Source organism: Chlamydotis macqueenii, chromosome 4 (genome assembly GCF_036417535.1).
Source record: "Chlamydotis macqueenii isolate bChlMac1 chromosome 4, bChlMac1.mat, whole genome shotgun sequence".
Taxonomy (NCBI): Eukaryota; Metazoa; Chordata; class Aves; order Otidiformes; family Otididae; genus Chlamydotis; species Chlamydotis macqueenii.
Genome location: NC_141559.1, coordinates 4,501,482 through 4,516,310, shown reverse-complemented (window position 1 = coordinate 4,516,310; position 14,829 = coordinate 4,501,482). Strand labels below are relative to the sequence as shown.

The 14,829-nt window shown below is 41.7% G+C and overlaps 1 protein-coding gene across 5 annotated transcripts in view; it reads left to right on the top strand.

Moving 5' to 3' along the window:
* Positions 1-14,829, top strand: part of ANKRD17 (ankyrin repeat domain 17) — an 84,580-nt gene that overhangs the window by 56,541 nt on the left and 13,210 nt on the right. For 4 of the 5 annotated variants that reach the window (XM_086746120.1, XM_086746118.1, XM_086746122.1 and 1 more), the window contains exons 15-23: positions 23-778; positions 6,934-7,082; positions 7,941-8,052; positions 8,233-8,378; positions 10,465-10,607; positions 11,348-11,561; positions 11,850-12,025; positions 12,839-13,001; positions 13,780-13,875. In XM_086746120.1, the coding sequence (XP_086602246.1) occupies positions 23-778; positions 6,934-7,082; positions 7,941-8,052; positions 8,233-8,378; positions 10,465-10,607; positions 11,348-11,561; positions 11,850-12,025; positions 12,839-13,001; positions 13,780-13,875 (1,955 nt within the window). The remainder of the gene's footprint in view (positions 1-22; positions 779-6,933; positions 7,083-7,940; positions 8,053-8,232; positions 8,379-10,464; positions 10,608-11,347; positions 11,562-11,849; positions 12,026-12,838; positions 13,002-13,779; positions 13,876-14,829) is intronic. The other variant, XM_086746119.1, reaches the window with a different exon arrangement.

The window sequence follows — 14,829 nt, the reverse complement described above, 5'->3', positions numbered from 1 at the left end:
AGGGGGTTTCTTTTTCACACAGCTGCTTCTAAACAAAAGTCCAGCAGTCATTTGCCAGCAAACAACCAGGATGTACAGGGTTACATCACCAATCAGTCTCCAGAGAGCATTGTAGAAGAGGCTCAGGGCAAGTTGACAGAGCTGGAGCAGAGGATAAAAGAAGCCATAGAGAAGAACGCTCAGCTGCAGTCCCTGGAATTGGCACACGCTGACCAGCTCACCAAAGAGAAGATTGAGGAGCTGAACAAAACCAGAGAGGAACAAATTCAGAAGAAACAAAAGATTTTGGAGGAACTGCAGAAAGTGGAGCGAGAGTTACAGCTGAAAACTCAGCAGCAGCTCAAAAAGCAATATCTAGAGGTAAAAGCGCAAAGAATTCAGCTCCAGCAGCAGCAGCAGCAACAGTCTTGCCAGCATCTGGGACTACTGACTCCTGTTGGGGTAGGAGAACAACTCTCAGAGGGAGACTATGCACGATTACAGCAAGTGGACCCCATCTTGCTTAAAGATGATCCTCAGCAAGCTGCTGCGCAGACGGGTTTTGCACCAATTCAGCCTCTGGCGATGCCACAAGCTTTGCCTCTGGCAGCAGGTTCCTTACCTCCAGGGTCCATCGCAAATCTTACAGAACTGCAAGGTGTTATAGTTGGACAGCCAGTGTTGGGCCAAGCACAACTAGCAGGGCTGGGGCAAGGAATACTGACAGAAACACAGCAAGGGTTAATGGTAGCCAGCCCTGCTCAGACGCTCAATGACACGCTGGATGACATCATGGCAGGTGGGTTTATATTGTTACGAGCAGGTATAATATTTGCTTGACCAGTTGAGGGTATGTCCACTTCTTTGTGTGTGTGTGTGTGTCTGTGCATTCCCGCTAGCTCTACGGCATGTACCAGCAGCCTGCTGATCCCCGTCTCTAGGATTTCGGAAAGTAGCTTTAACTTTTCCATTTGCAGGGTTGCCTTTCCTTTTCTTGAGCTAACTGGTGCCTGTTTGTCAGGTTGGTATGTGGGACGTGAGGTTTTTAAGTCTTTGTACTTGGAGGGGGGTGTGCTAGGGTCTGACAGTTCTGTTTGGACCTGTTTGTAGCTCAGGGACAACGTCTTGATGATACCGGTTAGCGCTTTGACTTACAGCGCTCAGAACAGGCTTTGAGCAACCGTAGCACCGCATCGAGCCTGTCGTGTGGAAGGAAACCTGTTGGCTTCTCTTTTAAGTGAGAGCTGCTCTAGCTGGCCTTGAGTAGTCTACCTATTGGAAGCTTTTACTTCTGTTTGGAAGAAAAGATCATAATTCTATGACTTTTAAAAATGTCTACTCATAAAAATGGCTACTGTGCCAGCGGAAAACAAATACAGCCTTATCAAATTCTTCTTAATCGCTTCGGAGAATTCTTTACCCAGTGACATCAGTGCTTTAAGGCTTTAAGTAGTAAAATAAAAGAATGAAACAAGTTTAAAATACTGTAGGAGCTGCAAGTTATTAGTGTTACCTTCTTTTACGCTCGCTACAGTTGTGCTTAATCCCCTTCCCATGTTCAAGTAGTTGCTGAAATACTTGTTTTGACTACTTAGCTGAACACAGATTAACTGTTAGGACATGATATTAAAAAAAATCATGTCACTCGATAATGAGTAAAAGATAGGATAATAGTTAAAAATACCAGATAGTGATCATGTAAAGTACTTGGAACAAGGCTTCTCAAATTAAGCACCTGTTGAGTAACCTGATGTTCAGGCAAAGCTTAATGAAAGATTGCTGAAACTCACAGGAGCTACAGAGATTCTTTTCTGGAAGTCTGTTGTTAGAACTGAAGCCTAAACATACAGACTGGAGGCTGTCAGTGTATAAAAAACAAACTGGATGCATGAAAAAGTAGATAAAACTGCGTCCGTCATGCACTGCTGGTGAAGGTTGCTCTCCTGTGGAGCTGCTGGGATGCATAACGATACCAGCTACTCCGTTCTGGAGATGGGATAATTACCGTTCTCGGTTACTTAGGAAGAATCCGTGCAATGCACTTCAGTTGTGTCTAAATAGAACTTAAAATTTGGGTGAGTGCATTTGTATTGTCTTCAACTCTGTGCAGCATCTTGAGAATCGAAGGTTTTAGGTCATCGGCTGCGTACCCGCGTGCTCATGCGTGCCTTTGTGGAAGGTCGGGTGTTTGCAGTGTGCATTGGAGTGAGTGTTTTTGTACTGCTCAGTCCCAGTTCTTAGGATGTGCAGGCACACATGGAATTGGGAATGAGGTCTAAATGGATTTAAATCTCTGTTTCTGAGATGGCTTGAGTTACATCACGTAACGGTGGCTTGCAGCACCGGGTACAAAACAAACGTTGCCTGTGCAAGCTTTATCTAATGTTAATTCCTGTGCTTAATTGGTTGCAAACAAAGAGTTTAATTTTCCTATTTTAAGTGCTTATTTGAAACAAGTGCAAGTGTGCAAATGCTGGTGTTTGTCAGAGGCGAGTGTAAGACATGGGGATGGCTATAGAGATCACATTGTTGTTGCTACATCAACTCTGGGACGTCAGAGTAGGATTCCTGTTATTAGAGAAGCTAATTGGGGTTACCAGAGCTCTACACAATTTGTGTGGAAACGCAGTCAGAGAATGTACCGAGTTGAGGGATTTTTTTTTTATTTTTTTTTTCCAAAGGAAGAAATAACATAAGTTGAAAAAAAGTAGAAAATCTTTCCGTTTTAATTTTGGACTCTTCTCTGATCCTGCTGGAGTTGATGACAAACAGAAGATTTGCTCTTCAGCTTCAGAAGTTGAACAAGTTCTTTGCTGTGAGGCTGGTTAATAGAAGTATTATTAGGGTTAGTTATGTAACTATTGCATGGAAAATTTGTGTATGTTGAATGTTATGTTAAGGATATAAAGAAAAAAAGATACATCCTTATTTTTAATAGCAAACTTTATTCAAGTAGTAACTATTGAATGGATTATGTCCAGTAACAGAGCCTTGTAAAGGACTTCAGGAATCTTGAAGCAGTTGATAAAATTAATTCCTGGAAGCTGCCTTGTGGGATAAGTCAGTTTTAAGTGTAACTGTCTAAATTATACATGAGAAAGAAGAATAGGTGTTGCCTGTAATTTCTCACAGAAAGTCAGTACTGAAAAATAATTGTAGAGCACTAGCATCACAGAGAAAATGGGAGGTTCTGTCCCACTGGTGACCCGTGCAGGACCACAGGAAACTGAGGATGCAAGCTGTTACACACTGGTGTAACTACAATTGGTTGCTGGCGATGGTTAGGCTGTTCTGGCAAATGGATTATGAAGGGGCTTCCATCTATTGCTGGGCAGCTGGCTGTGTGTGGGACGGAGCCTGTGAGAACCCACCTTTCAGACTATAATAACCATCAAGACCAGAGGTGTGGCGTGGTTTTCAGGCTTCATCCGTGGAGCTCGTAGTAGAAGAGCTAGAAGCAGCACTGTGTGTTTGTATTTGGATTCAGAACATAGCTTTGACTCTTGTAACTGGAGGAGTGTTACGCGTCTGAAGTGTTCTGTAGTGATATAACGCGTCTGCGGCAGGAACACAGCTTCTAATAACTAAAGATCCTGCAGAGAAATTAGGGGCAGAGGAGAAGAAACTGATGTGGAACAAGCCTCTTGAGTTGGCTTGAAATAAGCTGTAAAAAACCAAGTTCTCCAATATATTTCTTGTAACATTATTGTTACAGTCCCTCATCTTGACTTATTGTGCTGTAATGTGAAGCAGTTCTTCTAAACATCTACTGTTGGCAGTACAGGAGATAAGGAATGAACACGTACGAACAATGCTGTTCCACAGTCAGACGGCTCTACTGAGAAGCTTAACGGTCGACATGAGGATGAAATGGGGTTATGAAGGTGCTTGGCTCCTGTAGCATCTCGCACTTAGTGAAGTTACACAGTATTCAGGGAAGCAGCAGACTTGAACAGCACAAACAACACAGTGTTCCTTTTCAAAATGTCAGGCTTTTTTCTGAACACATGTTTTTCCTGAGGACATATAGATAGATCAGTGAGGAAAAAAATCCTGTTGGTCAAATTTTAAGTACTGTGTGTTAAGTCATCAGTTTTTTTTAAACTTGTCAGCTTGACTGTTTTCTTTCCTCCTCTGATACTGGGGCTGATGGGCATGAGGCTGTTCGGCATGAGGGAGAGGGTCGCAGCTGTTAGGATGTAATTTTTCAAATTTAAGCTAAGAGAAATTTGAGATGTGTGGAAAGAAATCAATATGAAGAGCAGCTATGATCCTAACATCGGTGAGCACAAAACTGAGTGTTTAATGTCTGCACAAATGTCAAAGACCTGGACTGGCGTAGTCAAATGGTGCTTGGAGCGATGTGTCGTGACAAAGCAGCTGCACCTTGTTTGGTAGCGCCATGAAGGCTGGTAGCTGGTCCCATACCAAGGCATGTACGTACTAAAACTCGTTTTGAAGGCTTCCGTATCCCAGGCATGAAGTAATGGTGTTTTAATGGTGAGGTGCAGACTCCCACTTAAATTTTGCCACCGATTCATTGGAGTAGAAGGAGGGGGAGAGGGGGGAAAGAGAAACCTTTGACGGTCAGTGCACTTAGGTTTTGGTGATCACACTAGTTACTCTTTTCACTGCTCAAGACTGTTGTGAAAACCTTTTGGCTTCTTGAAAACTTAAAATATTTTTGTTTGGACACCCTAAAGATTCTCTTCCTTGCCCTTAGCATATTCATTACAAATTTGAACTCTGCACAGGTGATGTTGAAGTAAATATAATCAGTTACTAGCCATAAAAAAGTAAGATCTTTTATCAGTGAAATGGCCTGTAGAGCTATGAACGGTATTTGTCTGTGAATTATTGCTGAAGCACACTTGAAATATATTTAATATGAGAATTGTAAGTCAACATGCATATTCTCCTCTATAGCGTGCATAAAAACATTTAAATACGGGCTGTGCGATAAAGGTTTTGTTCCTTGTGGAAAGAGAGGTGTTGGCTTACGTGCCTCCTGCTCCCCAGCCTCTGTTCTGGGACTGCGGTGGTATTTTTTGGCAGCTGTAGCAGGGTTACCCTTCTGCGTGTGCGGGTTGTTTGATGGTTGTGCTTTAGATGCGAGTTAAGCATGTTCAGTTAGTTTCCAGTCCACTTAAGTGTCTTTATGGGGTTCTTCTGGACTAAATGGGAGAGTCAAAAATGATGGTCCTTTGTAATTCCACTGCTGTTTTATGCTGCTTTAACTTCCTCTTCTAATTTATAGGAAGAAGGTCAATACGCTCGTTTTTCAAAATAACTTATAAGCACCATGTATGTAAGGAGTGGAGCAGGGGTAGAAACTGGCCATTTCTTATCCTTTTACATGAAACCAATTTGAAGTTGTGTTTTTAGTTTAGAGACAGAATAAGAAATGAGAGGAGTTAAAATTGGATGCTCCAGTGAATGGTATTTGGTTATGATATTTGGTGAGTTCTCGTCCGTACAGAACTCCCTGAGGCTGTAGGTTTTGACCTTGTGTCAGAATGTTTTAGCTGAGCTTCTGCACATTTCTTTTAATCCATACGTAGCGTAATTGATCTTGTAAGATGAGAAAAATTCTCGAAAGGCACTCTAATATAAAAAAGAAGGGACTATGAGTCTTGATTGACTCTCAAATATAAGGTTAATCATGATTTTTGTCTTGTTAGTTGAGAGTTGTTTGGTTCTCTCTGTGACATTTACTAGCTTCTCTGCTGGGATTTGATATAGGAAATCCAGAAATTAAATTAGTCCTGGATGAAAAACATGACAGCCTTGCAGAGGAGGGAATACACAAATTGGCATGTTAGGATACAACTTGGGGGCATCTGTTGGAAAACTTAGCACTTCAAGTTAGATGTAGGAGCTAAATAGCAGTGGCTGGCAGTTAGGGGTGCCGCTGATGAGTAAACCCATTGAAAAATGAACGGGATTTGAAAAGATGGGGATAAAGGGGCATTATTTTGATATTTCATGAGGTTATTGGGTGGCGTTTACTAGATGAACACAGAGAATGTGTGGAAAAAGTGCATTTCTTTGATTTTACTGTTCAAGGTGCTTTTGTCAGCTCGGCAGGAGGGGTGTACAGCACTTGGCTTTGCTGATCATGCCCGATAAACACCTGTAGGAGAAAAGTCAGGGAGAAAAACTTGGGGTTCTTTAAGGAAAAAAAAACCAAAAAGTAGGAAAATGGGAGTTTTTCCCCAAAGGCTGTTTTAGATGCAGGCTTGCTGCGTACCTTTATACGTTACATGTATGAGATGGGTTTAAGGCAAGTGTGGCAGTGGGTGCTATTTTGTGTCATGATCGTACACTGTCATCAGCTGTGATATGGTGCTACTTTTTGCTTGTCCTGGCAACCTTGACCCCAGTTTCTGCAGAAGGGCTGTTCAGAAGCTTCCACTTCTCTGGTTTCAGCAAATTCTGCTGTGTGAGCATCCTGACGCTAGCACTGTTGCTTTTTTGTCGTGTTTATGGGGAATGGGGGCGTGACGGTTGGACAGACTTTTATACGAGAACCTTTAAATTGTTTTAAGAAAAATCGCATAGATACCTGTTGATTGGACTTGTTCTGCGGTCCTGCTTCTAAAGGTATGGAACTCCTGGTCCAAATAATGGCTAACTTGTGGGAAAGATCTTTGGTTTTGGAAAATAATAATAATAATTTATTTTTGTGGTGGGCTTTTAGAAAACATGCCAATCTGATATTACCTATTTCTTTGATGGAATACAGTTAGTCTCTTTTGTAGTTGTTAAATTCTAAGAGTTAAAGGTTCAAAGACTGAGTTAAATGTGTGGAAAGTACGTATTTGTGGAAAATGAAGTTTTTAGGGGGTTCTGGCTTGTTGGTGGGAGTTCTGTCCCACTGTCCCTTCTTTGTCATGTTAAACTTGGGAAGTCAAGTGTTGTGCTGTTACTGAGTGTAATTATTCTGTTCAACAGCAGTGAGCGGAAGAGCATCTGCAATGTCAAACACTCCTACCCACAGCATTGCAACTTCTGTCTCCCAGCCGCAGACGCCAGCGCCGAGCCCTATCATTTCTCCTTCCGCCATGCTCCCTATCTACCCTGCTATAGATATCGATGCACAGGTGAGTCTGCAGCGCGGATGTGCCAAGCTGGTTCGCTTCTGCGTCCTGAATAATTCAGTAATAGTAAACAGCGCTGCGGTGTAATGAAGTGGGGTCTAGAGACTTGCTTTGCGGCTTTTAGAAAGTCGGTACAACTCCCTGGGGAGTTGCAACCCGCTCTGCTCTCACTGAACAAAAGAGAAGGTCTGTGAACAACTGAACACTTGTATTTCTTATTTCTTTGTTGTCAGAGTAATTATGAGAAACAGCGAAGTTGTCTTCTGACAGAAATTAAAGATTTTCCTGGCCTGATACCCTAAGACAAAAAAACCCTTACAACATTGCACAGTGTTTTTTTCTGATGTGCTCGAAGTTGTTGGCCAGTTGAAAGCAGAGCATAAGCTGAAAGACTGCAGTGCGTTTTCAGTTGTTTTGTTCTTTTCGGTTACAGTGATTTGTGGACTCACTGTAGCTCATTTCTCATGTTCAGAGGCTGGTGAGACTGGGGATTTCCTCCTTTTGGTTTAACCGAAGGGTTAAGAATTAAAGCTAGAATTCGTATCTTCATGGTACCATCTAAAGGTCACAGTCAAGCGGCGGTAAAAATCGATCCAGTTAGCAAAGCGCAGATCGAGTCTCAGTTATTGAAGAATCTCTGTTCTTGTCAGGAGTGGCTCTCAAATCTCCCAACGGAGCTGAGTTGAGAAGCAAAATCCTGTTATGAACTTAAACACAAAAGATAACTGTGAGGTGATCAGTAGACACATCTTCAGCTTAGAGAAGCTTTTTATTTTGTCACAGGTATAGTTGACTTGGGCTAATATGCTATATAACAGGAAATTTTTATCTTGTTGTGGATGTGATGTCCGTTTCTTTTAGACGGAGAGTAATCATGACACAGCGTTGACACTTGCTTGTGCTGGTGGCCACGAAGAACTCGTACAAACACTGCTAGAGAGAGGAGCTAATATTGAACACAGGGACAAGAAAGGTAGGTATCTCACTGTGGCACTGCAGACCCTCTCTGGTTCTCCAGTGTCTCGCACTAAATAAATACACGATAAGCACAGTCTGGATGTGAAGCTTTTAGGCTTGCTTTTGGTGGTTAGACTTACATCACTTAAACTTAAGCTGTGAACATGGACTCTTCAAACATCCTTTTTCATTCCAGGGTTTACTCCGCTTATTTTGGCTGCTACAGCTGGCCACGTGGGTGTTGTTGAAATTTTACTGGATAACGGAGCCGATATTGAAGCCCAGTCTGAGAGAACCAAGGACACTCCCTTGTCTTTGGCTTGTTCAGGAGGGAGACAAGAGGTGAAGTAAAACTTTAGTCTTCAAAAGCTGTGTGTAGATGACATATTGTGGCAGTGTACTAAAGCAATCTTCCAGGAAAGTTACAGTAGCTTACTTAATTCACCGTTCTATTTCGGGGTGGTGTGTTTTAAAAAGGATGCAGGGAGCATCATATTTCTTAAGTTCTGTATTGAAGCGTGTCTTGTATAGGTGACTTTTTCTCTTTTTGTAAGCTGCACCAGTGCTGTGCAGATGACTTCATGACTGTAATCATCAGTGGCTCATTACTGGCCTTTTATCAGCATGATTAGGTGTAGATACGAAAGTGAATGCCATGAGTGTTCTTACTGAGAGGCTGGCACTGGACACGAATCGTTTCCATGTATGAGCCAAGAGGGTTTTCTAATGGATTCTCTCTAGGCCATACGGTATCAGAGTACTGCAGATGTCTCTGACTACTCCACTGTCTCAGAGTAAAAACATAAAATTCACAAAAAAAGTTTTCAATTGATTGATCAAAAGTGTAGGGGGTGGTTTTTGGTGTTTGTGGGGTTTTTTTTGTGTTTTGGGTTTTTTTTGGTTTTTTTTTTTGGACGTTACATGAATTTCTGTATTCTGTGACTTAATTATGAAACCTGCAGTTTGATTTTTTTTTTTAAATTTTTTTTTTCTCCCTAACGGTTGTTACAAATCTTAAGTGTGTAATTCTATTAATCCTTTTACTACTTGGATTGCAAAAGTCACAGTGGAAGCTGTAAAATTTGGTGCAGGATCCCCTTACTTCTCCACCATCTGGAAAAAAATGAGGTTGGAGACACCTCTCCCTCTTTGGCAGGTTGTCTTAACTCTGAGGCTGAGGCTTTGAGAAGGTGATTGCTTCCCTAGACAAAATCTCGGTGAAAAGCTGCGACTCTTCCGGCCTGTTTCTAGTGCCATCCGGAAGGTTTCAGACACTGGCAGGACAAGCTGCAACAGCGATTGCAGGCCCTCTGCTGAAGGGAAAGGCCTGCTTTTCAGTCAGTCTGCTGTAGCAGCCTCTTTGTGGCCAGCTAATTTGTGCTTACCTTCTAGAGGTTTGATTTATCCGCGTTTCTCAGACGCTATTCTTTGGAGGAATGCAACATGTTTTCTTTCATGGTTTTTGGGAAAGGAGATGGGAAGACGCCAGGCTTAGGGCAGAAGGGATGATGTTGGGATGCCTTCCTGCCCCAGTTTTTGTATTTGGCAGCGTGTTTGTCGTGTGAATTCACAGGAAAATACTCTGATTTAACAGCTCGTGGCTTCAGTTGTGCACATCTAATCTAAACATGTCTTATGCTTAGAAGCTGGAAGTGGAGCAGGTGAAACGTTGCGCTGGAGATGACACAGTGGCTTTTCACCTCAGCATTCATTTTGATTTTACATTGCTAGACAGTTTAGTTTCTTGTCAAGTCTTCTGCAGAAATTTTATTACAGAACGTGAACTTCATGTAGTATATGGGAAGCTGTGAAGTGTTTGGGTTGTAAATGAGTCTGTAAGGAAAGAATAATGTAACAGGAAAACCAGCAAATGTTGATTTTTTTGAATGGCTCTTGCAGGAGATTGCTGTGTACAATCTACACGCTGTTTGATGTAGTGTTGTAAAGAGGGAACACAAGATAAAAATGTGCAACTGCTTTCTTCTGTGCTCCGCAGCTTTGGTTCGAGGATGAATTTTAAACTTGATAGTGAACTGAGCATTAACATGGGAGAGGACAAAAAGCAAGAGTGCTTTGTGTACTGTATCCAAACCGAATCTCTGGTTTTGGCCGTCTTTAAAGATGACTGAAAAAAATGTAAAAATACCTCGATTTTTTTCTCGATAGGTTAGACGGTTTTAAATGAATAATTCAAACATGCTAATGACCAACTACGATTTATTTTTCAAGGAAGTTTTACAGTGGCTTTGGAAACATAGTTGCAGCCTCATCCGCTCATGGAGGCGAAGAGTTTAGGGAAGCAACTGAGTGAAATTGCTTTCTTCCTGTTGGAAGATGTCAACAGTATATTTAACCTTCAAAAACATTTGCCCTGGATAGATTTGCAAGTTTGGGAGAAAACCAGATGTTATTTCTTAAAACACTGCAGGTGGTGGAGTTGCTGCTAGCTCGAGGGGCAAACAAAGAGCACAGGAATGTTTCTGACTACACACCTTTAAGCCTCGCCGCTTCTGGTGGCTACGTGAACATTATCAAGATTCTGCTAAATGCTGGGGCAGAAATAAATTCCAGGCAAGTTCCCTTTTCACCCCTTCTCTCATGGCTTTTTTACCCTTTCCAGAATGATTTATTGATGACTTGACAACTATGTGAAGCAAAATCTTACTATTTTCACATGATCACAACCGATGTATTGTTTAATTTTTTACAGGTTTTGTTCCCCTTAAGTTGGAAACAAAAGGTTTTGACTGCGTGTTTCTAATGCTCTTGCACCTTCCGTCTCCCTCTGTGTATCTTATTAATATCTCCCTATATCATACAATCACTCGTCTTTGTCAAAGAGGGAAATACTTCTTTTTTTTCTCTGATTGACCTGCTGGACTGAAATGAGTTCTGGGTTATGTGAGGGTAGAGTGTCTGTTTATCCCTTGGTTTTCCCTGTGTAGTGCTTTTTCTCTGTGACTGTGCATGTATGTAATGCTTTTGCATCCACTGGGAAGTAGAAAATAACTTTGCTCTGCGCTGCACAAGCCAAAGGGAAAATCTGAGGAAAAGTTATGCTCCTCATAAGAGATGCCTTTAAATTTACAGTAATTAAAAAGTAACATGCATAGTCTCTCTAAGTAGAGATATTTGTCCTGAGCAATGCTACTACGGAGAACCTGCTGTCGTTTCAGTAATAGTTGCTATGTAGCTGATGTGTCGATCTTGGATAAGTACTCTGCCTTCACTAGTTTTGCTGAAATCATCTCAGAAATGTGATTATGATTTTTAAAAGTGTTGAGTTTTGTTGGTTTGTTTTTCTCTTTCAGAACTGGTAGCAAATTGGGCATTTCTCCCTTGATGCTGGCAGCCATGAATGGGCACACCGCTGCTGTCAAGCTCTTACTGGACATGGGCTCCGATATAAACGCCCAGATAGAGACTAACCGGAACACGGCACTGACCCTGGCTTGTTTCCAAGGGAGAACCGAAGTGGTTAGCCTGCTGCTTGATCGGAAGGCTAATGTGGAACACAGAGCTAAGGTAAGGAGCAAATAGCCGAATTGAGTCTTTAAAAAAAGGTGCTTGTTGGTCATCATTTCCCTGTGGCCATCTCATTATTTTCTTGCCTTTTGTGCAATTTGGCTTCTCCGGTTCAGTTCGCTGAACCAAACCATTTATTGTAAAGAAAAATGATGGCTGCGCTTAAGGGCTGTTATTTTGAGGGTTTCACCATTCATCAAAACAAAATAAATCCTGGCTCTTAACTTAAAAAAAAAAACACTTCCCACCCCCAACTAATGGTTTGTTTTACCTGCTTGCTTATCTTAGACTGGTCTCACACCATTAATGGAAGCAGCTTCTGGTGGATACGCAGAAGTAGGCAGAGTTCTGCTGGACAAAGGTGCAGATGTAAACGCTCCTCCAGTCCCTTCCTCAAGAGATACAGCTTTAACTATTGCAGCAGACAAAGGGCACTACAAATTCTGTGAGCTTCTCATCAGCAGGTACTGTATTTGCATTTTGTGTGCTGCCTGAAGAAAAACATCTTGAATCTGGCCCTGCTTAGACGAACCTTTCCCAATATACAATAATATTTCCCCGTGTTCCCTACAGCGTAGGAAACGGCAAAGGTTCTCTGACCATTACTCTGTATTTTTATTTATTAAAAGTGATCAGACAAAGTTTTCTTCGGTGTTAGAGCGTATGCTTTTTCCCAAATGGAGTAATTGAGGTTTTCCTGTCTCACTGAGTCATGAATGTTAGAAATAAACAACTTGTTGTGAAGTTTATGTATGTGGTACTCGTAATCTTGACACAGCCATTGTAAATGGTAGTGTTAAGTCCTTAAAACAAGAGAAGATGTACACAAAACGTAAGTTTCTATGATTTATTTTTTTTAAGATTGGTCATCGTGCAAATTCAGTGTAATTTTTTCCTTGGGTAGCTTTTGGTTATGTTGTTTTCCAAGTAGTACACTGGTTGTTGGCTTGGACTTCAAATATTTTAAGCTGCTCTGAGTAAGCTAATGAAGAATACAGTGTTAATGAAGTAATTAGAGAAGCTTCAGGACAGCTGACGTACAGCATGATTTAGAGTATTAAAAAAGTTTTTAGGCTGAGTTAAGCCCTTGACAGCATCAGAAGAGGCAAAAATAGGATTTTGGAAGTTGAAGCATTCTGTGGATGCTTACGTTTCATGTAAAAATGAGTACTGAATTTTACCCTGTTGTTCTTGTGTTGCATGCCCAGTGTGCCAGTCTAGCCGATATGCGAAACGAAAATCTGCTCCATGGTTTTGATCAGTGTTTGTTTTTGTAGAGGAGCTCACATTGACGTGCGTAACAAGAAGGGGAATACTCCGCTGTGGCTGGCAGCTAATGGAGGGCACCTCGATGTTGTCCAACTGCTGGTGCAAGCTGGAGCTGACGTGGATGCTGCTGATAACAGGAAGATAACTCCTCTTATGGCAGCCTTTCGAAAGGTAGAGCATGAAATTCATCTTGTGTCTTAGAGTTGTCTCAGTCGTCCTTACACAGTTGTTATAAATGGAACGCAGCTGACAGAAACTACCTATTTAAATATATGTCAATTGATTTTAATACTTGGCATTGAATCTTCAAAAAGAGGTATGTGTGTCACGTGTGTAATACCTGTGTTAAATTCTAGTAGAAATTTGCTTTATAGACACTTCACGGAGGGTGGTTCTCATGGGTCTGTTGAGAGGTGAAAATTGCAGTGTGTTTGTGCAGAGAGGGGGGACGTGGGATAGACCTGAGGGGAGATGGGGTTGGTTTCTTATACAAGAGAGGATGAACACTTGTGCCAAAATAAAGGGCAGTTAAGCCCAATTTGACTCTAAAGGTAATTGTTCTTAGCAAGGGAGTGTAGTTCAAGTGCTGCAGTACTTGAAAAATTGCAGGTTACTATAGGAGCCTGCAGCTGTGCAGTTGCCAGAGCTGGACGTTTGAAAACTAGCAAAACGAAAGACAGAAGCACGTGCAAGTGTGGCTGGAGTAAGGGCAGGTTGGCACCAGATACTGCAATTGCTTGGCTTCTCTTCCATCGTAAATATGAAGAAAAATGTCTCACTGGTTTAGGAGGTGATAAAGATTCCAAAAAACCCCAAAAAGGATGTGTTGAGAGTATCGTTTCAGAGAGCTGAAAATGAATATTATGCAGTGAGGGCTTGGACTAAAGTGTTTCCTAGCAAACCAGAAGCAGCTGGTCTGATAGAAAATGTTGTCCTTGAAATCTTTCAGGGCCATGTCAAAGTGGTGCGCTACCTAGTGAAAGAAGTAAACCAGTTTCCATCAGACTCGGAATGCATGAGATACATTGCAACAATTACCGATAAGGTAAGATGGTGAGAAGGAGTAGTGCTGTGACTCAGCTTTAGGGGCGATGTTATGAATGGTCTTTAGTTTCCTGGTACACCAAGTTTCAGACAAATGATGAGTCCTGTTGGACTTTTTCAGGAAAAAAGTGCAAAAAGTGGGAACACAGGCCACAGTAACTTTATACACATAAATGCTGTCAGAATAGTAGTAAGGGTGGTGTTATTTATTACCCATGCTTATTTTCAAGTGTTCTCCCAGTCATTACCTCTCTATGCTCTGCATTCCTCCCTGTTGAGCAGGGCTGTACTGAATATGTGATGGCTTTTGCAGTGGGGTGGAGGGAGCAGAATAAGCTTCTGCTAAGAGTCTGTGTGAGCTTAAGAATGAAGACACACAATCTTGCAAAAAAAGTTTGCGCTGGAAAGAAGATGGAAAACGTAACTGACAGTCAAGTGGTTTCTTACAGCATATTAAGTCGAGTGCCGCTTTTCCCTGTGGAGTTCCAGTTTTATTTGGTTTATCTTCAGCTGGATAAACAGGGGAAAAACTGTTTTGTAGTAAGAGAAGCGAGCAGCAACCGGTGCAGAAGTACAGCTGTAATGCTTCTGTCTTCACTGATCCGCTGCGCTGTGATGGAGTTGTCTTCTTTCGGGGCGTCAAGTTGTGATGAGCATGTTGAGGCTGAAGAGGTGCTAGTGTTTAAATCAGTATGTGTTCTCGTGCCACTGTGACCACTGTCGGCTTTCATGATGCTAGGCACCCTATGCACTTAAACTTTTTCACTGCTAGGAAGCCAATACAGGTGAGAATAGTACTGTAATACTGTGATATTCATGTATTTCTCAAGTGTCTTTAAAAAAAAAAAGTGTTGCTGTATGATATATTTGTATTTCTGCAGTTGCTTCACCTTTTAGAGCCCTCGCCTTTTATTTCATAATTTTTTTTTTGTTTGTTTCTGATTATGAACATAGC